This window comes from Cervus canadensis, chromosome 3, assembly GCF_019320065.1.
Source record: "Cervus canadensis isolate Bull #8, Minnesota chromosome 3, ASM1932006v1, whole genome shotgun sequence".
Lineage (NCBI taxonomy): Eukaryota > Metazoa > Chordata > Mammalia > Artiodactyla > Cervidae > Cervus > Cervus canadensis.
In genome coordinates, this window is record NC_057388.1 from 113,694,301 (window position 1) to 113,718,348 (window position 24,048).

General features: G+C 56.5%; 1 protein-coding gene across 2 annotated transcripts in view; it reads right to left on the minus strand.

Annotated features, from left to right (window-relative positions):
• PRKAG2 (protein kinase AMP-activated non-catalytic subunit gamma 2) overlaps nucleotides 1-23,379 on the minus strand; it is a 293,481-nt gene extending 270,102 nt beyond the window's left edge. For both annotated transcript variants that reach the window (XM_043464194.1, XM_043464192.1), the window contains exon 1: nucleotides 22,777-23,379. In XM_043464194.1, coding sequence (XP_043320129.1) covers nucleotides 22,777-22,890 — 114 coding nt within the window. In that variant the 5' untranslated portion in view covers nucleotides 22,891-23,379. The remainder of the gene's footprint in view (nucleotides 1-22,776) is intronic.
• Between the last annotated feature and the right edge of the window lie 669 nt (nucleotides 23,380-24,048).

The window sequence follows — 24,048 nt, forward strand, 5'->3', positions numbered from 1 at the left end:
GCAGCTCAGAGGAGCCTCCCACTTGGCCCCACGTGGGGCCTGACGGAAAAGGGCCTCCCCGGTCTCCTGCGCCTCCCTGTCTAAGCAACTGTCCCCGAGGGGAGTAGACGGATGGCCCAGACTCCAGGCACCCCACACAAAGCCTGCAGACTGCCAGGGCCGGGTCAGACCAAGCGGGGGCTCCTGAAAGACACGGGTGGGGGACTGGAGCCCCTGGGGGTGTGGGAGTGGTTGGACCCCCCTCCTCCACCGCGGCTCCCAGGGCCCAGCCCCGTCCCAGGGCGCGGGGGAGCGCTCCATCATAGGCAATGGGATGCAGTAGGTCACAGAGGCATGGGGCCCAGAGGAGCCAGGTTGAGGATGGAGACTGTGTCCCAGGAGCGCACGCTGACCTGGAGACCAGAGGCCTCGCCTGTGATGCCATCGCCTTAGAAGCACTCCTGCCTTGTAGGAGAATGGGGACAGGCGTGGGAGAGGCACTCGGCCATCAGCCATCGGAGAAACAGCTCAGATCCTGACCCCCGTGCCCAGGAAGCTAGGACCCCAGGCTGGTCCCCGGTCCCCAGCTCAGGACCCCATGTAGCATCCGTCACAGCCAGGAGGAGGCATGCGATGTGAGGAGGGAGCCCGGGCCACTCAGGAAGGCAGGGGCTCTGGACCACTTGTTCCAACTCTGAACTAGACTGAATTCCACCCTTTGGAGGTGGGGGAGCGGTTGCCTCAAAGGGCTCCCCGAGCACCGAGTGTCTCCGGAGTGGGCCCTTCGTGTCTGCAGAGCTTGCACTAGGAGATGCAGACATGACAACCTTTTCTCTCCAGCTTCTGAAAAACAGGTGACGACCATCCCAAGGCCGACAAAGGCCCCGGCCCGCCGTGCACTGGGCCCGGGACCCCGCATCTTGGCGAAGGAGAGAAAGAGGCTGTGGCCAGGCTGCAGAAAGAGGAAGAGAAACCCTCTGCTTCAGCAACAGGGGGAAAAAATCACAATGACGGGGTTTGCCAAGAAAAGAATTCAGTTCTGAAACCAGCTGTTTGAAAACAGTTGATACATTTTTCACATGAAAATTTCAACAATTTTATACAGTGGACAGGTCAGATGTTAGGGTGACTTCTGTAAAATGATCATTTTCTCGGTTAAAAAAAGAAGGGTGAAAGACTGGCTATTTGCTACGGCTTAACCTAATGTTATCATCTGCTTTTGCCACGGGGGAAACAGGACACAGAAAAGAGAAGGGATGGGATGGCTCCGGGGGTCCCGGGGTTAAGATTCTGAGCATCCACTGCAGGGGGCACAGGTTCGATCCCAGCTCGGGGAGTTAAAAACTCCACACGTGGCTCCATCAAAAGAAAACCACGAGAAGGGACGAGTGCGACTCACATCAAGACTGTCCCTCTCCCAATCCAGGCTCTCCCACAACACCACGATGCTGCCGGCCCCCAGACCACAGCACAAGCCAGGCCCAGGCCCAGCACATGCTCCCCGGTGGCTGATTGTGAGGCTGGGGTTGGGGGGTGTGCCCCGACCTCCAGCAGCAGCACCCGGGAAGCCCAAGGCGCAGCCCTGCCCCCCACGCCTGGGCCCCTCGCCCACCCCAGACCCTCCCCCGGGGGCCTGTGGAGGCAGGGCCGTGTGCCAGTCCTGCAAGGGTCAGGCGGGGGGATCCGGCCTCCCCCGCCTGCGGGGGACAAAGGCGGACCCCCAATGCATGAGCCCCCGGGCTGCGTGGACCTTAACGTCCGGGTGGAGTGAGACCCCCGGTAGCACGGGGGTCTCAGGTTGCACAGCCGAGCTCTCTCGGCTCCCAGCGCCCTTCCTCCTGCTCTCGGCACACAAGGACTGTCTGTGCCGTGGCCCCGCCACCTGTGGTTCCCAAACCGCTGCCTTAAGGGACAGCCCAGAGCCCAGGAGCCCACGGAGCCCAGGGATGCGCGGGGCTCTCAGCAAGAAAGGGCAGGGTCCCAGCAGGACACGGCCTCTCTGCCAGATCGTGATGGCCAGGACTCTGCTCACCCCAGAGGGAGGCCGCTGAATGGGGTCCCAGCCACCGTCCACACCCCGTCCACACTCATAATCCATACCGCACGGTCCACAACCCGCCGTCCACACTCATGATCCACACCCCACGGTCCACGCCCATAATCCACACCCCACCACCCCCACACACCACTGTCCACACTCATAATCCACACCCCACCACCCCCACACACTGCTGTCCACACCCCACTGTCCACATGCCCACTATTTACACACTCGCTGTCCACACCGCAGCATCCACACTCATAATCCACACCCCACCACCCCCATACCCCACGGTCCACACCCCGCCGTCCACACTCATAATCCACACCTCACCACCCCCACACATTGCTGTCCACAGGCCCACCATCTACACACTCGCTGTCCACACCCCAGCGTTTACACTCCAGCGTCCACACCCCACCGTCCACACCCCACTGTCCCCACCCTATCATCTACACACACCACCGTCTACACCTCACCATCCACACACTGTCCACACCCCAGCATCCACACCCCACTGCCCTCACCCCACTGTCCACACCCCAGAGGTTCAATCCCTGGTCAGGGAGCTAAAATCCCACATGCTGCTCCGTCAAAACATAAGCATGAGATGGGATGAATGCAACTCAAACCAAGACTGTCTGCCCAGCTCCCAATCCAGGCTCTTCTGCAAAACCACGAGGCTTCTGGCCCCCAAACCACAGCAGAATCTGCCCAGACCCCACCGTCCACACCCCACCACCCACACACACCACTGTCCACACCTCACTGTTCACACCCCACCACCCACACACACCACTGTCCACAGCCACCACCCACACACACCACCATCCACACCCACTGCCCACGGGGCGGACACGCTCGCCAAGGAAGCAGCAGGAAGACCAGGCGTGCGTGGGCTGTGCTGTCAGGGGGGGAGCGGGACGCGGGAGGGAGACGGGAGGCAGAAGGAAGGGGACCGGGAACGGGCCCCCCCACGCCCCCGCCCAGCAGACGGGCCGAGAAGACTTGTCCGCTTGCTTAGATAGAATTTATCAGGTTCCAGGGATACTGACTCACACCCTGCCTTCGCCACCAAAAGGATGCTGCAACGCAGTCAGATGAACGGAATAACACAAGAAGGAAAACCAGCCGCCACAAGCAGGGCAGGCCTGGCGCGAGCTGTACTCCAAGCCCGGCCCCCTGGCCTGTTCTCAGGGCTTCTCCAACACCACAGCCAGAGAAGGGAGAGGATGACGTCGGAATAACTGTGATTCATTCCAGTTTGCAACATGCCAGGTCCTCTGAGGCCCTTTACCAGCCTCAGGTGCTATTTTACAAATAAAGCAACTTGGGTTCAGGGATGCCAGGAGGCTCCTGGTGGAAAACCAAGGTCACAGAACCCCAGCTCCTTGTCACCATCGTTACAAGGCCGGGTCCTCGGAGCACGTATGGGGGACAGGTGCATCTGTCCGCCAGGGAGCAGCGGGCCTCCTGGAACTTTAGACAGCTTCTGGGAGGGCATGTCTGTCTTTGCTTCACCCGATAAGGACTTGGAGCACGAGCAAGATAAGTCTGCAGGACAAAAAGCATGGATTTGGGATTCAAAGCCGCCTGCTTCAAACACTGGCCTTGCCCTCACCGGCCACATCCTTTGGTGCAAGTTGCTCAGCCTACCTGAGCCTCAGCCGTCACAGCTGTGAAAATGGGTGCAATCACTCGAACCAGGCGGAGCGGATGAAGAGTTAAATGACAAAGCACGTGAGCAAGACTGTCGTGGTGCGGAGCACCTCACACACTGCCTGGGAAGCGCATACGTCATGATTCCATCCCAAGGTGACCTAACGGTCTGAGAACAAGAAACACGAGGGACAGCGTCCCTGCAGGGACGCGGCTGGTGCCTCTCGGCTGGGGCGGCGACCTCAGGGAAGGGAATTAGGTCAGACAGCAGGTTTTTCAAGCCTGGTGAAATCCAGTTCTAAAGAAACAAAAGGATGAGAAAAGGCAGAAGACAGAGAGACAGAAGAAAACAAGGCACAAAAAAGAGATGCAAAGGAGGAGACAAAACAAGGAAAAGGGAAAAAGCAAGAGAAACTCAATTTTGCAGCCGAGAGTCTTGCGCATCAGTCCACTTTCTTCGACTTTTGTGATAGATGGTCTCTTAGGGAATCCAAAGACACCAATCAGTAGAATTTTTGGAAGACAGCATTAAGAAAAAAACACCGCATGAGTGTGTGTGCTAAGTTGCTTCAGTTATGTCTGACTCTTTGTGACCCTGTGGACTGTAGCCTGCCAGGCTCCTCTGTCCATCGGATTCTCCAGGCAAGCATACTGGAGTGGGTTGCCATGCCCTCCTCCAGGGGATCTTCCCGACCCAGGGACTGGACCTATGTCTCTTGTGTCTCTTGCACTGGCAGGCAGGCTCTTTACAACTAGCGCCACCTGGGAAGCCCCGGGGGGGAAAAAAACCCGAAGCCCCAGCAAGTCTCAATGAGCCAAAGACTGATGATGGCTGTGAAAGAGCGTGTGCTGAGGATGAGGGGAGGTCAGAAGCAGAGGCTGTGAGGGTGAGAAAATTCGGGACCTGGCCTGGGCAGAGGGGCGTCACAGGCATGTCCACGGGAGGACACAGAGGAGGGAAAAGTCATCTCCCTTGGCCGGTGACATTCAGGATCCTTCTTCCCTCATTGCTGGCTCCCTGCAGACCACTGAGGTCCCCAGAGCTCCACGCTGGGGGTCCGCCCGTCACGGGGCAGCTGTGCCCAAGGTGGCCTCATCACCTACTGCAGGTGCAAGACCACAGACTCATGTGTCCACGATCTGCCTGTCAGAGGCTGGAGGTAAACACCCCCATCCCTGCCGTCCAAGTCCTCAAGGGCCCTCTTTGCCTCCCGGCGTCAGCTGGCTGTGGGGCATGGCTTTTCAGCCTGGGGACTCGGGTGCCAGATGGCTTGGGCTTAGAAGGCTGGTCCCTGCTGCAAAGATTTCCCCACCTGGAGAATGGAGACATCAGCAGCATCGCCTCATAGGCGGGGCTCAGGTAAGCCGCCTCCTAAGTGTGCCCCGGCAGGCTAACTCAGTGAATATCGGCTATCTGTATGGGTCACTTGGAGAAGGAAATGGCACCCCACTCCAGTACTCTTGCCTGGAAAATCCCATGGACGGAAGAGCCTGGTAGGCTACAGTCCATGGGGTCGCGGAAGAGTCAGACACGACTGAGCGACTTCACTTACAATTTTCACTTTCATGCATTGGAGGAGGAAATGGCAACCCACTCCAGTGTTCTTGCCTGGAGAATCCCAGGGACAGGGGAGCCTGGTGGGCTGCCGTCTCTGGGGTCACACAGAGTCAGACACGACTGAGGTGACTTAGCAGCTGTGTGTCACTGTTCCTCCGTCCTTCCCCTTCCAGGCTGACCTTGAGAATCACACGAACCAGGTGCCACCTCCATGGGGCCATGGAGGCAGACACGATGCCTTCTTCCACCTTCAGCACCACCCTGACCTTTGTTTCTCGTCCCTGGGCCGGAAGGCATGGGAGACGAAGGGTAGCAGGTGGCCCCATGGCCGTTCCAAGGAGGGTCTGCTGTGCTGGGTGCTCCTCTGGGGCCCCTCTTCAGGGGTGGGGGGCTCGTTCCCGGCTGCTGGCAGTGCTACTTTCAAGCTTTGCCTCACCCAAGGCCCACCGCCCTCATCGGTTGCACAACTGACCACCGCAGCTCCAGCTGGGGGTGTGGCCTGAGTGACTGCTCCGCCCCTCCCCTGTCTGATCCTGCCTCCTTCCCTCCCCAGGAGTCGACCCCAAAGCTCCCCGGTGTGTGAGCCACACCCCCAGGGCACACCTCCACCCGAGTCCACTCACCCAGGAGCCCAACACAGGACACGTGGTGAGCATGCGGTTGAGACGCTTGCTTGTAGCTTCAAGAAAGATGGGGACAGTGCAACAGTTATGTGGATGTGTGCCTGGGCGCCTCCTGCCATTTCAAAGGCTAGGTATTTAATGATACTTTCCTGGGACTGGACCAGGTGGTCCTCAGGGAACACTGAAAAAGCCACGCCCCTCCCAACGTTGAGATTCTAAATGACCCCTCCCCTCCTCTTCTGCCTGCTCCTTTCCCGTGAGTGGGGGGGGGGAAGGGGAGATAGAGGCACCAAAGTCCCGCCTCCTCGGTGCTCCTGGACCGCAACAACCCCCACTGGAGGCGGGGCAATGCTGTAACTATTTTGGGACACTGCTGGGGGTCCTGCGACTTCAGTTTTCTAAAGGTGAGATGGGTTCGCTTCGAGCTTCAAAGGTGGGTTGGTAGAAGCCAGAACGCTCTTTAGGGAGTGTCTGAGATAAGGGACACTCTGGGCGCTTTGAGGAATGGCTAATGGAACAGAAATTCCCCCCAAGGAGCCTGGGGGAGTGCGAGAGGAGCCCAGCCTCCATCTCCCTCTAGGACCCCTCTTCGTGCAAGACTGGGGCACAAATGGCAGATCCAGCCCCCGCCGGTCCAGGGGAGTTTTCAGAAGCTGAGGAAATCAACCCTGGATACTCACTGGAAAGACTGATGCTAAAGCTGAAGCTCCAATACTTTGGCCACCTGATGCAAAGAGCCAACTCGTTAGAAAAGACCCTGATGCTGGGAAAGATTGAAGGCAGGGGGAGAAGAGGATGACAGAGGATGAGATGGCTGGGTGGTATCACGGACTCAACGGACATGAGTTTGAGCGAGCTGCGGGAGATGGTGATGGACAGGGAAGCCTGGCATGCTGCAGTCCATGGGGTGGCAAAGAGTCGGACACAACTGAGCGACTGAACAACAGGCCTCAGAAAGCTCGGGGAACCGGCGTCCGCTGAGGAGGGGCCAGACACTGGCCAGCACCTCTCATGTCGGTCACGGAACAGATTCGGGAAAAGCCGACCCCCGAGGCTTACAGAAGGGTGTGGAGGACGCTGCGGGGGGGCAGGGTTGCTGCACCAGTGCAGACTTCCTCCCCACCCCCCCGGCACCAGTGAGCGCTCACTCGGGACTCAGGGACAAAGCTGGTCCTGAGCTGAACTGTGGGGTGGTTGAGGGGGGCCCCCCAGCAAGACCAAGACCACCGCCATCCAGGACTCCAGCCGCTCCCCGGGAAGGGCTGCGTGTGGAGTGGGTGTGAAGACACTGGCTCCCCTTGGAAACAAGGAAAGGAAAACAAGGGGCAGCCACGAACTGCGACCTTGACCTTGAAAGTGGAGTCAAGCCCTCCTCCGGATCTTCGCCGAGCTGCTGGCAGGGCTCGCGGGGCGAGGCCCTGGGATGGGAAGCGGGTGACCCCAGGGGCACCCCAGCTTCGTGCCCAGAAGGGCGGCCAGCCCTGAGCCGGCCTCACTCGGGCAGACGCTGAGGGTCTGTGACACTTGGCGCTTCTTCTCTGCCGCGCTGGCTCAGCCACTAACCAGCTGAGTGGACCCACGTCCCCAAACCCACAACCCCTCTTGTTCAGGAGCCATGCTGTCGACCTATTGCTGCACGGATCTGTGAGGGGTGCCAGCCTCCCGCTGGCAGACTCCATCTCAGGATTGCAGGAGATCTCTGGGCTCCTTGGGGTCTGGGCCTTCCAAACCAATGTCATCCGACCCCTCTTGGCTCCGGGTGAGGACAGGGGGCTGACGTGCCAGGAATGCATGCACCCCGCCTCAGTCCAGGGTTCAGCACATGTGAGAGATGCTGGCCAGTGTCTTGCCCCTCCTCAGCAGACGCTGGTTCCCCGAGCTTTCTGAGGCCTGTTGTTCAGTTGCTCAGTCGTGTCTAACTTTTTGCAACCCCATGGACTGCAGCATGCCAGGCTTCCCTGTCCTTCACCATCTCCCGGAGCTTGCTCAAACTCATGTCCATCGAGTCAGTGATGCCATCCAGCCGTGTCATCCTCTGTTGCCCAATTAGACAGCCATCTCGTGTAGCAGAAGGGACTCTGGGCTTACAGGACTTGTCCACGTCGGGATTGGGGCTGGAACACCCCCGTCTGCCACGTGGCCCAAGACTCTTCCCACAGTGGGCCCCAGCCCTGCTGCTGGCGATGAGGGCTGGGAGGGACGGTCGGTGGTCAGGCATCTGCAGTGTCCACAGGCATCACAAAATCACAGGATGCTAGCCCCGGGAGGGCCCATCAGCCCCTGAGGAGGCTCCATCTCCCCCCATCAAATGCTTTCTCCCCTCCCTAAAGAAGAACTATTAACGTGCAGCCTGGGAGGAGACCCCAGCCTCGAGAGGGAGGTAGGAGGCAGACGCTGGCACGTCTAGCAGCTCTAGGAGAGACCCGCAGAACCAGGAGACAGAAACACAGGCTGACAGGTTCATCTGAACCGTTTTTCTAAGTTCCGTATATGCATTACTATACAATATTTGCTTTTCTCTTTCTGACTTAATTCACTCTGTATGACAGAGGAGGCTATCTGCAAAGCAGAAATAGAGACACAGACGTAGAGAACAAACACACAGACCCCAAGAGGGGAAAGAGGGGTGGGATGAACCGGGAGACTGGGATTTACACATATGCACTACTACGTAAAAAATTCATTGGAAGGACTGATGTTGAAGCTGAAACTCCAATACTCTGGCCACCTGATGCGAAGAGCTGACTCCTTGGAAAAGATCCTGATGCTGGGAAAGATTTAAGGCAGGAGGAGAAGGGGACGACAGAGGATGAGACGGCTGGATGGCATCACTGACTCGATGGACATGAGTTTGAGTAAACTCTGGGACTTGGTGATGGACACGGAGGCCTGGCGTGCTGCAGTCCATGGGGTCGCAAAGAGTTGGACATGACTGAGCGGCTGAACTGAACTGAAAAGAGGGACTAAGACAACATACTCCAACAAAAATTTTAAAACACAACCACAACAAAAACAGGCTAAAAAAGCATCTCACCTTCCTCTTTTGCGACAGGGCATAACCAGAACTTACAGAAATCCACTCTCCTCCCCCGATTCTGCGCCCCACCTGTGACCCCACTGGGCTCCTCCGTCCCACCCCCGGCCGTTCCGCCCTCCCCTGGCTCTATCACCAGCTCTCCTCCTCCCCTCCTTCCTGCAGTGGGTTCCAGCCCACGCCTGCAACAGCAGGGGTGGCAGTCAGAAGCACAGACAGGCTTCACCCGAGAGTGGCTCACGGCATCCAGGGCCATGACCACAGAACCCTGATCCCACTTCACCCGGGGATGAGCTGGGGGAGCCCAGCCCCTGACCCCACCTGAAGCCCAAGGGGCCCCAAAGGCCCTCCACACTCTCTGGAATCGAAGCACAAAATCCCCAGGCGAGCCTCAGCGGTGGGTGCCCAAGGGGATGAGGACAGACACACACATTCACCCCAGCAGGCCAGCAGCTCAGCACCTTCTTCAAGGTGGTCGCATTCCAACCCATGGGAGCACACACCCTCCAGGGCCAGCGACTCCTCTGGGGGTGGGGGAGGCGGGAGAGACTCCGGGAGCCCCCAGGGGGTGTCCTGACCCCCAGGTGGAGCTTGCCAGGTTCCATATCTGCACCCACCATCTTCTCCCAGCAGCCTTCTGGCTTCGCTGTTTGGCGTCTGCAGTTTCTCATCACCAACATCAAGGCAGAGGTGTCCCTGTGCGAAGTGGTTCCTTGGGGCTGGGAGATGAAGGTGCAAGTGCACGCCGCTCTCAAAGGAGCACGTGGTCCAGCTAAGGCAATGAGGGTCTGGCCCCCACGTGGCCCCGATCCTGGACAACCCTGAAGGGCCATCTCCATCCCAAGGGGCTCAGCTGGAGTTCGCTGTGACTGCCCCAGCGTCCAGCTTCTCCCCCTGCCCCATTGGCTTTCTTTCCTTGCCCTGCCACAGAAGGACCAAAGCGAGAAGCAGCACAGATGCACTGGCTGAAATAATTTTTAGGTGAAGGTCAGGGACATCACTGAGAGGTAGCTCACCATTAAACAAGGAATAGAACCCTAAATGTCCAATTCACTTTTTTAAAGGTTTATTATTTTATTTCTGCCTGTGCTGGATCTTCACTGTGGCACCTGGGGTTTCTCTAGTTGCAGAAAGTGGGGGGCTGCTCTTCACTGCAATGCACGGGCTTCTCATTGCAAAACACAGGCTCCAGAGCATGGACATCAGCAGCTGGGGCTCACAGACTCTAGAGCGCAGGCTCAGTGGTCGTGGCACATGGGCTTAGTTGCTCCGTGGCACGAGGAATCTTTCCAGACCAGGGATCGAACCCGTGGTCCCCTGCATTGGCAGGTGGATTCTTTACCACTGGAACACCAGGGAAGCCTCCATTTGACTTTAACTCATATTCTACTGGGGCATCCCACGTAGCTCAGTTGATAAAGCATCTGCCTGCCATGTGGGAGACCTGGGTTCAATTCCTGGGTTGGGAAGATCCTGTGGAGAAGGAAATGGCAACCCACTCCAGTATTCTGGCCTGGAGAATCTCAGGGATGGAGCAGCCTGGCAGGCTACAGTTCATGGGATTGCAAGAGTCGGACACGAGTTAGCGCCATCTTTCTTTCTTCCATCTTTCTTCATATTTTATTACGGTCATAAATGCAGCGCCCACACACCCAGCCTCCGGAGCTGTGCTCTGAGCCTTTCCTGAAGACCGAGGTCACCATGTCCAGAGGAGGAGAGCAGACAGCAGTGCAAGCCTGGAGCCTGGGTCTGTGCTGAAAGGACTCTACGATCGCTCACCACTGCCCGCAGCCTTGACTCGAGCCAGCGTAAAACAGAGCTGCTTTGAAAACGTTTTCTGTCTACCCCGAGGGGCAGACACCCCTGCAGAGCTCCCCGCAGGCCAGGCAGTTGGGACCAGGCTCCCCAGAAGTGCCCCCCACCCTCACCTGTGCCGAGGGCCCACCTGCCCGGAGGGCCTCCTCTCTTCCTGACATTCCTCCAGGAGAAAACCTGAGTTTTGCTGCCTGCTTTGCCACCGTGGCCCATCCTGGAGCGCTGGGGCCTGCCTCCTCCATGGTCCGCAGCAGTGACCAGCGACCTCTCTGCTCCGGACCACCACGCAAGCTCCGGGCCACTTCCGTGCCTGCTGGGGTGGTCTCCCTGCCCGGCTCCCCCTCTAACCCAGGTGGATACTGCTGCCCAGGCACTTCCCTCTGTCTTGGAGCCGAGAGTATTCTATTACCTGTGCTCCAAGGTCATTTCAGAAATCTCATAATACACCTAACGAGCAAAGAAGAGCGGTGAAAAGCTACCTCTCCCTTCTCCTGGCACTGGCCTCTCCCCAAGGGCAAAGGAGCTCCCCCGAGGCTCACCTCTCCTTAGTGATGAAAGCCGATGGCGAGGGTTGGGGGGGGTGCTATCAAATACCAGCCTCCGGAGGACCTGGGCTCCTCAACCTCACTCACAGCCCCTGAGTGCTCACTTGTCCTGGGGACGAAGCAGTTTCCATACGATCCTGGTGTCCAAGCCAAGTGTAGACCCTAGATTGCAATCCTCTTTGTAGTATGTATGACAAAGAATATTATTAATACTATCTAGCAATTGTACAATTAATAACATATTATTAAACAATAATACTATCACACATCAACCTGTTTAAGATCCTGGGCTTCCCTGGTGGCTCAGGCGGTAAAAAAATCTGCCTGCCATGCAGGAGAGCTGAGTTCAATCCCTGGGTCGGGAAGATCCCCTGGAGTAGGAAATGGCAACCCACTCCAGTATTCTTGCCTGGAGAATTTCATGGACAGAGGAGCCTGGTGGGCTACAGTCTATAGGGTCACAAAGAGTCAAACAAGACTGAGCAACTAACACTTTAAAATCTCAATATAGTAATAAGTATATTATAAAATAATATTTAATTAACAGTTACTGTTATAATGTATGAAAAGTACAATATGTTATTCTATATTACACATAATTATAATTAGATTATGTAATTGGGCTTCCCTGGTGCCTCAGCTGGTAAAGAATCTGCCTGCAATGCGGGAGACCTGGGTTTGATCCCTGGGTTGGGGAGATCCCCTGGAGAAGGGAACGGCTACCCACTCTAGTATTCTGGCCTGGAGAATTCATGGACTGTATAGTCCATGAGGTCGCAAAGAGTCGGATATGACTGAGTGACTTTCACTTTCACTTTTCACATTATATAATTATATCTACACAACATATAGTATATAAATATATAGTAATAAGATTAACATTGATTATTGCATACATTATTCATTATTATTTATATATTTATATATGTTTGAGAAGGATAAATGCTTGCTTTTTTAAGCCACTGTGATTTGGGGTACTTGTTGGCAAAAGTGAACCTGCATGGTGACTTGTGCCCGGAGCACCGGATGTAGGCACTAAGCCTGTGAGGTGGGGGCTGAGCCCGTCCCGGTTATAGTTTTACTCTCAGCCCCGCCCAGTGCCTGGCAGACAGAGGGCTTTTGGTAAATGTTTGGTAACTCAGTAAGAAGCCCTGCAGCCGTTTGAAAGAATACCCAGCACAGAAGGTCTTGATTCCTGCTTTGCTGTTTATCCTAATATTCAGTTCTTATTAAAAAAATGACAAAATGAGAAAGAACTACAAAATAAGATCTATGAAATTATAAATGGCAGATTATTTTCTAGATGAGACGGGTAAATCACAGGCTTCAATGTCTTTCTGTAAAAGGGAGCAAATAAACCCCTGGTCAACCCCAAGGGCAAACCTGTGGAAGGCAGACCAGATCTTTCATTTTCCCTGTGCCCATCCTGGGGCTGGTGTCTGTCCTGCCCGGCAGTCTTGCCTCCCACCCCAGGCTGCCTGGACCACTCACGGGCATCAACGTGGGGCGGGGGCAGGGCAGAGCAGGGATGGCAAAAACCCAGGTTAAACACAACACAGCTTTCTTGGCAGGTTGTACTAGAATAGGTGGGTGCTGTGGACAGCCTCAACTGCCTTCTCTGTGATAAGGAAAATAACACTGATAATGATGGTTATAGTATTTCACAGGGTTATTTCGGAGATAAGCAGAGTCAGCTTATATACAAGCACACACTTGGCATCCTGAGCAAGTGCTCCATCAGTATTGCTAAATCTGATGACAATGTGTCGTCCCAGAGGGTATCTGATCATCAGTAATATTGATCACAAATGGCACTACCCATCAAGGACCGTCCAAATTGCTAGGAGGAAGAAAGTGCTTTGGGGTGCTCACAATATCCTGTGGACAAGAATGCCCGGGGATGACCGCGCAATGACCACTGACCCCAACAGTGCTGTGAAGGCAGGGACTCTGCTGGATGAGGTCCTGGGGCCCCATAATGTACCACAAACAAACGGTGGGTGTTTTTTTTTTAAGTCTATTTGACTTTTTTTAAAAGATTTTTTTGGACGTGGACTATTTTTAAAGTCTTTACCGAATTTACTACAATATTGTTTGTTTTATGGTTTGGTTTTTCGGCCCTGAGGCTTGTGGAAGCTTATCTCTCCGACCAGGGATGGAACCCACACCCCAGTATAGATTGGAAGGCAAACTCAACCACTGAACCGCCAGGGAAATTCCCGAACAATGTGCATTTAAAAAGTATATAAATTCTCTCTCAGTTCCAGAGGCCAGAGGCTGAAATCAAGGTGTGGGCAGGGCTACGCTCCCTCGGAACCCCAGGGGAGGGCCCTCCCTTGCTTCTTCAGTCCCCAGTAGCCCCAGGGATCCTTGGCTTATGACAGCATCTCTGTAACCTCTGCCTGTCTTCTCATGATCTTCCTTCTGTGTCTCTGTATCCATGTGCTAAGTCGCTTCAGGCGTGTCCGACTCTTTGCAACCCCATGGACTGTAGCCCGCCAGGCTCCTCTTGTCCATGGGATTATCCCAGGCAAGAATACTGGAGTGGGTTGCCATTTCCTTCTCCAGGGGATCTTCCCAACCCAGGGATCGAACCCGCGTCTCTTATGTCTCCTGCTTTGACCAGTGACTTCCTTACTACTAGCGCCACCAGGGTAAGCTCCTCTGTATCCATATTTTCCTCTTTTTATAAGGACACCAGCCCTATTGACCTCAGCTTAACTTAGCCATTTCATTTGCAGAGACCCTACTTCCAAATCAGGTCACAGTCACTGCTACCAGAGGTTAGGATTACATCATCTTTCAGGAGACACAAGTCATCTATGATCCCGTTCACCTCTGTATCCTCAACGTCTAGCACGAGACCTGGGAAACAGATAGAAATGGGCTCACGGGTTTCCCAGTTCCAGCTCTAAAGGTGCCCAGTTGTAAATATGCTCCCAGCAACCTACCCCCCTATTTCCTTCCAAATGAGAAGCTGGCCCCCACATCCTAAAATTCTGGCCCCATCATATCCTTCCTCCAGTCCCCCCCCACCCAGCACCAGTGAGGTCCCGCAGGACCACCTGCCGAGCTCTGCACTGAGCCCCCGACGGGTCCCCGCAGGAGGTGGGCAGGGCTGCATGCCTCCCACAGCTAAGACCCGGCCTCAGCCACCTGGAAGAAAGGCTGGACCCCTGGGGTGACCCAGAGCAAAGTGATCTTTGTTGTCCATTCATCAGCGACTTTGCTGCCAGGTCAGAGTATATCAACACACAGAGGCTCTGGCACGAGCCCCAAAGCCCGGATGATATCTGATGGGTGTGTGACAAGCCGTGAGCTGGCAGAGAAGGGCTTCCTGTCAACAGGAAGGGAAGGATGCGGATCAAATCATTTTCAAAGCAGGCAGAGGAAGAAAGAGATGAGCGAGATTGGGGTTAACCGTTCCGACGCGGGGCTAAACCAGCCTTCCCTGGAGGGGAAGCCCGGCTGACAAGCCCTCAACCATTTCCTCTGCTCAGCTGCACACAGCGCACAGTGGGGGTCTCTCTAAGAATTCCCTGGGGTTGAGCCATGGGGACGCAGCCTCTCCCCTGAGGCTCCCCCGCCCGTCTGACAGCAAGGTCACGGTCGACTGACCAAGCAAATGAAGGACTTCTTCACCTCCAGTGCTCAGCACAGCATCAGCCACTGTCTGTCCCTTATCTTAAAGCCTCTGACCACATGCTGACATTCGGTTTGCTGTCCAGGGATATCAAGATGGGCTGGGCCACTGTCTGGAAAGAGGTGGGAGTCACGGGCATTCACATGTGTTGATACCCACTGTTCTGGGTCAGAGAGGGGGTAGTGGATGGGGGAGAATGGGGAAGGAAGGCCATTCTAACCCAGCTCTTCCAGGGTCTGTGGCCTGTTTGGTGACCTGAGTAACCCCATAAAAGTGAAATAGTGCCCAGAAACAGACATCGCTGGCAGTGAGCTAAATATATCAAGATGGGAAAAGTAGAAGAAAAACAGATAGTTAAGAAACAGCATCCTGTGGGACCTTTCTAGTGGCTGAGTGGTTTAAGACTCTGCCTTTCAACTCAGGGGACGTGAGTCTGATCCCTAGTTGGGGAACGAAGACCCCATATGCCTCAGGGCAGCTCAGCCCGAGAGATGACAATCGAGGCCCCGTGCCACAGCTGGAGTCTGTGCCCCACATCAAAAGATCCTGCCTGCTGCAACCAAGATCCCACATGCTGCAACTCAGACACGAGGCAGCCAAATAAATGAACATCAAAAAACAAACAAAAAAAGAAACAGCATCGTTGAAGAGCACAATTACGTGTCTGGATGGTTTCAGAAGACACAAGCTGATGTGCTGAAGTTAAACAGAATGAAGTCTGAGCAGGTGAAAAGCCCTTGGCAAGTTAAGACGTGCTTCCAGTTTTTCTGGAGTCAGACTTGGGTCAAAAGGGAAACCCCTGGGGGCAGATCAGTAATAGAAGACAGTTTTGCTAGATTTTTACTGGAGGAGGAAACAGGCAGGGAAAGATACCGGTGAAGTGCTGAGAACCAGATCAAGTTTATGATGTGTGGAAAGACACAACCCTGAACACACATGTGTGGGGCCGCCGCTGCTGCTGGAACCACAGAACTCACGATGTCCTTTTGGCGCAATAATGACCCAGGATATCAATGATCACATTTATCATGAGGCCACAAGGCAGTGTTCAGAGCCCGGTTTACACAAGGACCTTGAACCCTCCACAGACAGGTGCTAGGAAAGAGTGGGCCCAGGGCAGCAGAGGCTAGACGTGACGATAGGGTCACCAACCATGGGACGGGGGATGCACCTGTTCTCAGCTGGGGACAAGCTGTAAGTGGGGACAAGAAGATGAGACAGGGAATCCAGCCTGTGAGTCACTGGATGTGTGATTCTGCAAATCCACGTGTTTGGTGCTCTGCCTAGGTCACTAGGTGAGCTGGTCCATGGAGATCCACGCGTAGTCTGTAGGGTGGAATCTTCCGGGAAGGGTACCCCTATGTCTGTTATCTGCCTACCCGTGCCCCCCACAGGCCCAGAGCTGGACTGTGCTTAGCTGTGCATTCAGCCGACGCGCTACATGAAGCCCACCCCACAGTCAGTCCAGCCAACACCCTGCGAGCTGCAGAGAGACAGCCAGGCCTCGTTCATAAACCCCGGAGCCACACAGAACAGTTCCGGGGGCTCCATGATTGACTCCCCTGCCTCCTCCAAAACCACGCTCTGGGCCCTGTAAGAGCCTGTGCTCAGGGTGCCCAAAATGCATCAAGCCACTGAGGGGCAAAGTCAGGAAACAATGCAGTGAGGTCTAAGAGGCTGGACCACCAGCGAGTACTCGGGCTGGGGGCCTGTCTGGACACTCATCTTTATCTGGGAGCCAGAACTACTCTACCTTTGTTCTACCGCCAGCAGCCAAGAGTCTCTCTTCTCAACGGCAGGTGGAAGAGTGCAGATGCTAGAGAGATGGATGGATAGCTACACAGATACTTAGATGGGGGGATGGACAGACTGATAGAAAGAATAACATGGGGGCAGGGGGCTTCCCCGGTGGCTCAAGTGGTAAAGAATCTGCCTGCCAAGTGCAGGAGATGCAGGAGATGTGGGTTCAACCCCTGGGTCAGGACGACCGGCCTGGAGAAGGACATGGCAGCCTGCTCCAGGACTCTTGCCCAGGAAACCCCATGGACAGAGGCGCCTGGCTACAGTTCATGGGGTCGCAAAAAAGTCAGACACGACTCAGCACACGCAAGAGTCACAGCCCACACACTGAGGAAGTTGGAAAGCAATTCTTTGTTAAATCCCTGGAGGCCTGAGAGTCACCCAGAAAACTTATCAGAAACAAAGAACCACAGGTCTCACGCCCCAGAGACACTGATTCAGCAGCTCTGGACTGAGCCCTAGGATGTACATTTTAAGCAAACACTGGGAGGATTGACTTAGGCTGGTCCGTGAGCTGCACTTTGAAAAACACTGTCCTAAACCCTAACCCATCGTGCTCAAGGTGGTACACGCTGACCAAGGTCAAGGCCAAAGATGATACACACCCCCGCACCTTGCCGCACGGCACCCGCTTTCCCTTCACCGAGGCTTTAGTCCAGGAAGTTCCAGCGGCGAGGTGGGCAGTGAGCAGTCCTGCGCGGGGTAGAAGGCAGCTCCCAGTCCTGGGCGGGGCCCCCTCCTTCATGCCCTGCCCAGCAGAGAGAATCTGGCTGGATGGAGGCTACTGGTCCCAGGCCCATCTACAAGGAGAAGGGCACTGGGCTTCAGGCAGCGCGAGGCTTCCCTCGGGAGACACCACAAGCAAAGACGTCCCCAGCGACCGGCCCAAGCCACGCTGGGTCTCCATGACCTCTGAGGCCGGCCAGCTGCTCCTGGCTCTATTTCTAGGCTGTCTCTGGGGACTGACACGGATTTCTGCTGCCCCTCTCCCAGGAGATGCAGGGGCTGGGCACTCTGGCAGCAGTAAGTATCGGGCCACTGTCTCGGACCGAGGCTGACCTCCCCCAGCTGCCTCCGTGTCCCCACGGGCCCCCACGTGGGTCCTTCTCTCCAAAGTCCTCCCTGCCCCCCGGCCTCCTACCCCATCATTGGCCTGTGAACAGTCCCAGGGTCCCATAAGACGGTCAAAAAGACAGCCAGCGGTCACCACTTACAGTAAGGCTGCGCATTAACAGGGCACATTCTTTTTCTCGGACAGAAAGGAGGAAAGCACATGGTAACTCCCAGCGATGGCTGCTCGGGCAGAGGGTTCTGGCAGGTCGCCAGGCACAGCTAGGCTTCTAATGAGCTCTTTTCTAAAAGCATTCCCACCACCTGGATGACTGCTCCTGCCTTCCATTAGGGATGAAGGCGGAGGAACGCGAACCCAGGCGAGGTGCCAGCACACCACGACTCTGAACGCTACGCTTGTCTTGCTACTTTTAAAGGCCCAGGGCAGCCCCAGAGGAGCCTGCACACAGGCGTTCCTCTCCTCTCCCTCCTCCCCTTTGCCCAGACAAGATCTAAGAGGGTCTCCCCCAAAGGTGACCCACTCCGAGACCGAAGCCAAGCAAGGCAACACCCTCTATCAGGCCCAAGGGCCATTCTCCCTTCAGCAGAATTCAGTTAGTGAATTACTTTAGTTAGTAACTGTGGGTCTCCACCACCCACTGTCACCTCAGCCCTTAGTCTATCCCCTAAAGTTGATTCCTCTTTTCCATTATCTCAGGGCACAGCATGTGCTATGCTGCTGGCAGGACAGCAGGGTAAAAGAGGGTTAAGGATCTAAATTAAAAGACTTCCCTGGTGGTCCAGTAGTTAAGCATCCATCTGCCAATGCAGGGGACACTGGTTTAATACCTGGGCCGGGAAGAACCCACATGACTCAGAGCAACTAAGCCTGGAAGCCACAACTACTGAGCCCATGAGCTGCAACGACTGCGCTCACACGCCCTAGAGTCTGTGCTCCCCAACAAGAGAAGCCACTGCAATGAGACGCCCCCACTGACCATCACCAGAGAAAGCCTGCCTGCAGTAATGAAGACCCAGTGCAGCCAAAAAAAACTACAAAGTAAAAAACAAAGAAGTAAAATAAATTAAAAAGAAAGATCTAGATTAAAGAGCCTAGGATGGAGGTTTGCAATTATCTCCCCCAACATCCTTGGTCATAGTTCTGTTTACGCATCAGATGTGAGGCTGGAGACTGAGTCCAGTCATGTCCATTTCAGAAAAATAGCCCAGCTGCTTTGGACACCACAGTTAGTGTCACTGGCCGCCACCAAAGGACCCCACCACTGGACTGCCAGAGCCACGGTATCTTCCAGGAGCCGCTCTTTAGAATCCCGAGCATCCTGGGAAACGAACACCAATGACCACCAGGTGTTGGGGGAGGCGGCAGAAGTGATGCCCTTTGATTCGCTGCTCAAGTCCACCTGGGCTGTGACAGACTCACAATCTTCCCCCAAGAACCGGCTCCTGATACCAAACATCCTGCAATCCTAAAGCCAGCTCAATCCCTTGCCATCCATCAGCCACCACAGCTGACCATCTTCCATCTTGCCTCTGTCTGTTTTCTCTTATCATTACTACAGTTCAAGCCCTCAAATGCTGATCTCTGGGTTTTTTACCCAAGCATTTGATCGCTTCCTTTGACACCAGCCCAGTCCCCATAACTCTGCTCCGTGAAGTGGTGTCGTCATCACTTTTAATTGCTTCTTACTTTAAAGTGGAAGTGAAGTCGCTCAGTTGTGTCCAACTCTTTGTGACCCCATGGACTGGAGCCCACCAGGCTCCTCTGTCCATGGGATTCTCCAGGCAAGAATACTGGAGTGGATTACCATTTCCTTCTCCAGGGGATCTTCCCGACCCAGGGATCGAACTCCGGTCTCCTGCACTGCAGGCAGATTCTCTACCGTATGAGCCACCAGGGAAGCCTCTGACTTGAAATTCCCCCTCAAAACAGTGAGACAATGACTTGGATTCAGTAGTTTATCCCAGGGAACGGGGGAGGCAAGGCAAGGAAGTCAGGCCAGACAGAAAGAGCAGGTGAATGACTGCTAAGTCCACCACTCTGGGCAACCGGGGCTGGGTCCTGCTGGGACCCTTGGAGGCCTCCACAGAACCCAAGATAGAACCTTTTCCCCCACCTGCATTCCTCCTTGGTGAGGGCTGCCCCTTTAGGGCATAATCCCAACCCCGACATTCCCACTCCAGCCTGTACTCAGGCTGAGCGAGCTGCCACTATTCAAGAGGCGTCCTTGAGGGGCGGAGAGACAGTGAGCAGCCGTGGTGTGGAGTGGAGCTGTCCAGCAAGGCTGCAGGGAACCCCGGGTGGGCTCTGGGCGCAGCAGGAAGGACACCCATCGCCTCTACTGAGCTTCCCAAGGGCTCCAGGGGGGGCATCCTCATTCCTGGGCCTAACTCCCAGGAAGCACTCCCAGAGAAGACACAGGAGGCCAGTTAAAGTGGAACTGTGGGTAACAACGGACGGTTTTTCTTTTAGTATAAGTTTATCCCAAATGGTGCCTGGCACATTCGTACACTAAGAAGTTGTTCAGTGTTTAAAATTCGAATTTAACTGGGCATTTAGTATTTCTACTTGCTAAATCTTATAAGGCCGATAAAAGGCTCTCCTTGATCTGACCTTCACGTATTTCCGATTACCCTGATTTCTCAAACCCTTTCGTCCATGAAAAAGGGGTCCTTTGCTAGATCTGGAAACAGCCCCACACATCCCAACTCCAGAGGGGGGCTCAAGCTGGTTCCCTGGCAGGGGTGATCCCCCGCCATGCCCCTGACACCTCTCTGTCCTGCCTACCACCTCTGGGCGCAGAGTCTCTTTGAACATGTCAATGCCCTGCCATCTCTCCCTTCTCTCCCCTCTGAAAGCAGGTACCGCCTGCCCCGGTCAACCTGTCATCTGCAAACATCTGTCTGAATGCCACATTCTCCCAGCTGGCATGTAACTCTCACCCAGCCCAGCACAGGGACCCACAGGTAATTACTAGTTGTTAGTGACAACACCCTCTTGGTTGCCCCTGCCCCCAAACACACAGTAAATGCAGGCCCTGTGAAAGCACAGACAGAGGCCCTCTCCTTTCCCCCTGGATCTCACCATCAAGGAGCGCAGCCCACGTGCTGTGGAATAACTGAGTGAACGGTACTTTCTGTAAGGGCTGCATCAGGCCAAGAACGACGTCTAAAGCAGCCAAAGTCATCACCAGCAGCAGGAGGGCTGGTGAGAGGATTCCAACTCTATGGCGGCTTTTCCGCCGTCACACCTTGGCTGCTTGGTCCTTTTCGGGGTTCTGGGTTTTGCCCTCCACCCCTCCGGAGCTCGCCCCACACACGTGTGCCCATTTGAGACCAGCCTGAATAGGATATGGCCTGGGCACTAGTTGTCATTTTCTTTTCTCTCTTTTAAAGTAGATGCTCTGATCTAAGTGTAATAGCCACACATTCATATAACAGTTTGCACTGGTATGAGCTTTCCCGCGAGTTATTTTATATCAACAGACTTGAAAGGGGGACAAAGCAAAGCTATTATCTGTTTGACAAACAGGAGAAGCTGAGTGGTTAAATGGCTCCATCAAGTGAAGACTACCAGAGGGAAGCTTCGCCTACTGGTGTCTAACTTTTCATTTACAAATATGGCTCAAAATATCTCACGTTAGGAATGTAAACAGGACTATCTCATTTTCAAATAGGATGTTTATTTTTTCAAAGGCATGCTTATTCCTGCAAGCTTGGGTCACCACCCTGGTGGTCACACTGCAAGCTTGGGCCCAGTCACCTGCTCCCTCAGCTCTTCCTTGCCAGGGAGGGCTGGCCACCTGTCCCAACTTGGGGCTGCTCCCTGAAGTACCCATCAGATGTCTGGGGCTCCCCCAGTACCTGACCTTCCTGGCCAGTGTTTGCACACAGGACTGGGAAGGAAGCGCAGTCAACAAACACCGGAGTGAAGTGCCCAAGAGAGTTCCCAGCAGAAAATGCTTGGCCAGCACCCCACCTTCCCCTGCCTCACTCCCCCACCCTACCCCAGGGGCTGTCAGGAAGGATTAGCTTCCAGGAGGTGTCTGTAACAAGGTGAGGTGGGAGGCAGCCCTGTGCCCAAGACCGGTGACCCATCATCAACATTACATCCTCCACGAAGTTCTCTTGTGTGTGTGTTTGGACACATGTGTACTCGGTTAGTGAAGGCTGGGGGTGTGACCCAGCTGGGGGCTTCCTTCAGGTGCAGGTAAGGGCTGCGGGGCTCAGCATCAGACCAACCCCCCATCCACCCACCCATGGAGTGGCTAGGGAAGGCTGCGGGGGGGCCAGGGGCAGGCAAACCGCAGGGTGGGCGCACGACCCCAGCCCGCCACGCCCTCCAGCCGGACAAAGTCAAGCTGCAGACTGATCGATGTCGCCAAAGTCCGGCCCGGCGGCCGGCGTGACCAGGGCTGAAGTTCGCGAGGGCCCTGCACGCCTTAGGGGGTCTGGAGCCTCCAAATGCCTGAAATGTGCTCCCAGGGTCAGGCACTGGGGCCGGCTGCAGAGGAGCCTCCCGCCCCGGGTCCAGAGACACCCGAGGGAAGATGAGGAGCTGGGTGCTGGGGAGCGGGATGGAGGGGGGGGTCCGTTTAAGGGCGCAGCTACACAGCCGCCGCCCCCTCCCCCGCTGTCCCCACCCACCGCCCCTCCCGTCGGTCCCCAGCCGCGGCGCGCGGCTCCACCTCCCCGGAGCGCAATCCACACGGTCCTCCTTCAACAAAAACAACCCTACGCACCGCCCCCCGCACCCGCACCCGGCGGGATCCCGGGCTACGCCCAGCCCGCCCGGCCGCAGACGGTGGGTCGCCCGGCTCGGGCGGCACGCGGGCGGGGCGGGAGAGGGAGCCCCAGCCCGGCGGCGCAGCTCGGCCCCGCGCCGTCAGCCGTCCCCGGAACGGCAGGAGGGGCGCGCACGGCGGCAGGGCCGCCCGCGTTAACCGCTTCCGCGCCGGCTCGGAGCGCCGCGGGGGACGGCGAGCGGGAGGCCCCGTGGGGCCGGACTCACCGGAATGTGCACCCGCAGCGAACGCCGCTTCTGGCTGCTGTTTTTCTTGCCGCCGCTCCCGCCGGGGCTGCAAACATCTTTCTTCTTCTTGGTGTCCATGGCCGCGCTTCCCATAACTTTAAGCCGAAGTTAATTCCGGGTGACCCGTTCCTGGAATTCGGTCCTCTCCTTCCCCGTGCCCGGCCCCCGCCGTCGGCCGCGGGCGCTGTTTACTGTCCCCTCCCGCCTGAAGACACCGCGTGGGGACTTCCGCGGGAGGGAGGTGGGGCAGGGACCTCGGGCCCGCCGCGGGTGGCGGTCGGCGGGACCGCCGGGTTCACGTGTCCGCTTCCTCCTACGGGATCGTCCGAGGCAGAACCGAAGCCCGAGGCCGTCCTGGCTCGGGCTACGCGTGGCAGCGGGCTCCCGCCGGGTGACAAAGTTTTCTTCCTTTGGCAAGGCGAGGCAACATTTCCCACCCTCCCGGCTCCCCGCCACTCCCCGATTCCCAGAGGTAATCGGACAGGCAGGTGCAGTTAAACACTGAGAAGCAGCCCTCCTATTGCCTGAGCCTGAGCGGAAGATCTGGCGAGAGCGAGACGCTATATATATTAACGTGAGCCTCGGCCGCAGAATAAACCAGCCCGCAGCCTGGAGCGAGGTCCGTCCCCCTTTCTGGGCGAGGGAGGGAGGAGGAGGAGGGGAAGAGGAGGTGCAAACGCGGAGACTCTGCGCAATTGGACCGCGGCGCGGCGGCGAGCTCGGCTGCTGGCGGCGGGCCGGAGAGCGCGCGGGAGCCCCGCGGGGAGCGGAGGCCTGGGCGCCCGCTCCGTCCCCCCGCCTCCGTCGCTCCGGGGCCCGGGACTCCGAGAAGGGCCGGGCCTGGCCCGGACGCAGGCTGGCGGCGCGGGGCGGTGGATGGCGGCGCGCTTCGAACAGGAAGTGCACGGCGTGCCGCGCGCTCCCCTCGCCACCGCGCGCTGTAGCCCGGGGGGCTGTGGTCCCCTGCGGCCGGGGCGGCGCGGGACCCACTCTGACCCCGGGAGACCACCCCCCCCCCCAGTGTCGGTCGTGACCCACCACACACACACTCTGAAACACGCACACGTGCCCCGCAGACCCGGCGGCGGCGGAGGAAGCGCGGGGGTTTCGGTGGGATGCGCGCTGACCAGCACGTGCGTCTGGAAAACTGGGGCCCTGCCCGCCGGCGTGCGCGCTGAGATCGCATCGAGCAGGTGCGACTCGGGGTCGCGGGCGGAGTGCGGGTTTTCACTGCCACCCCCCACCGCCCCG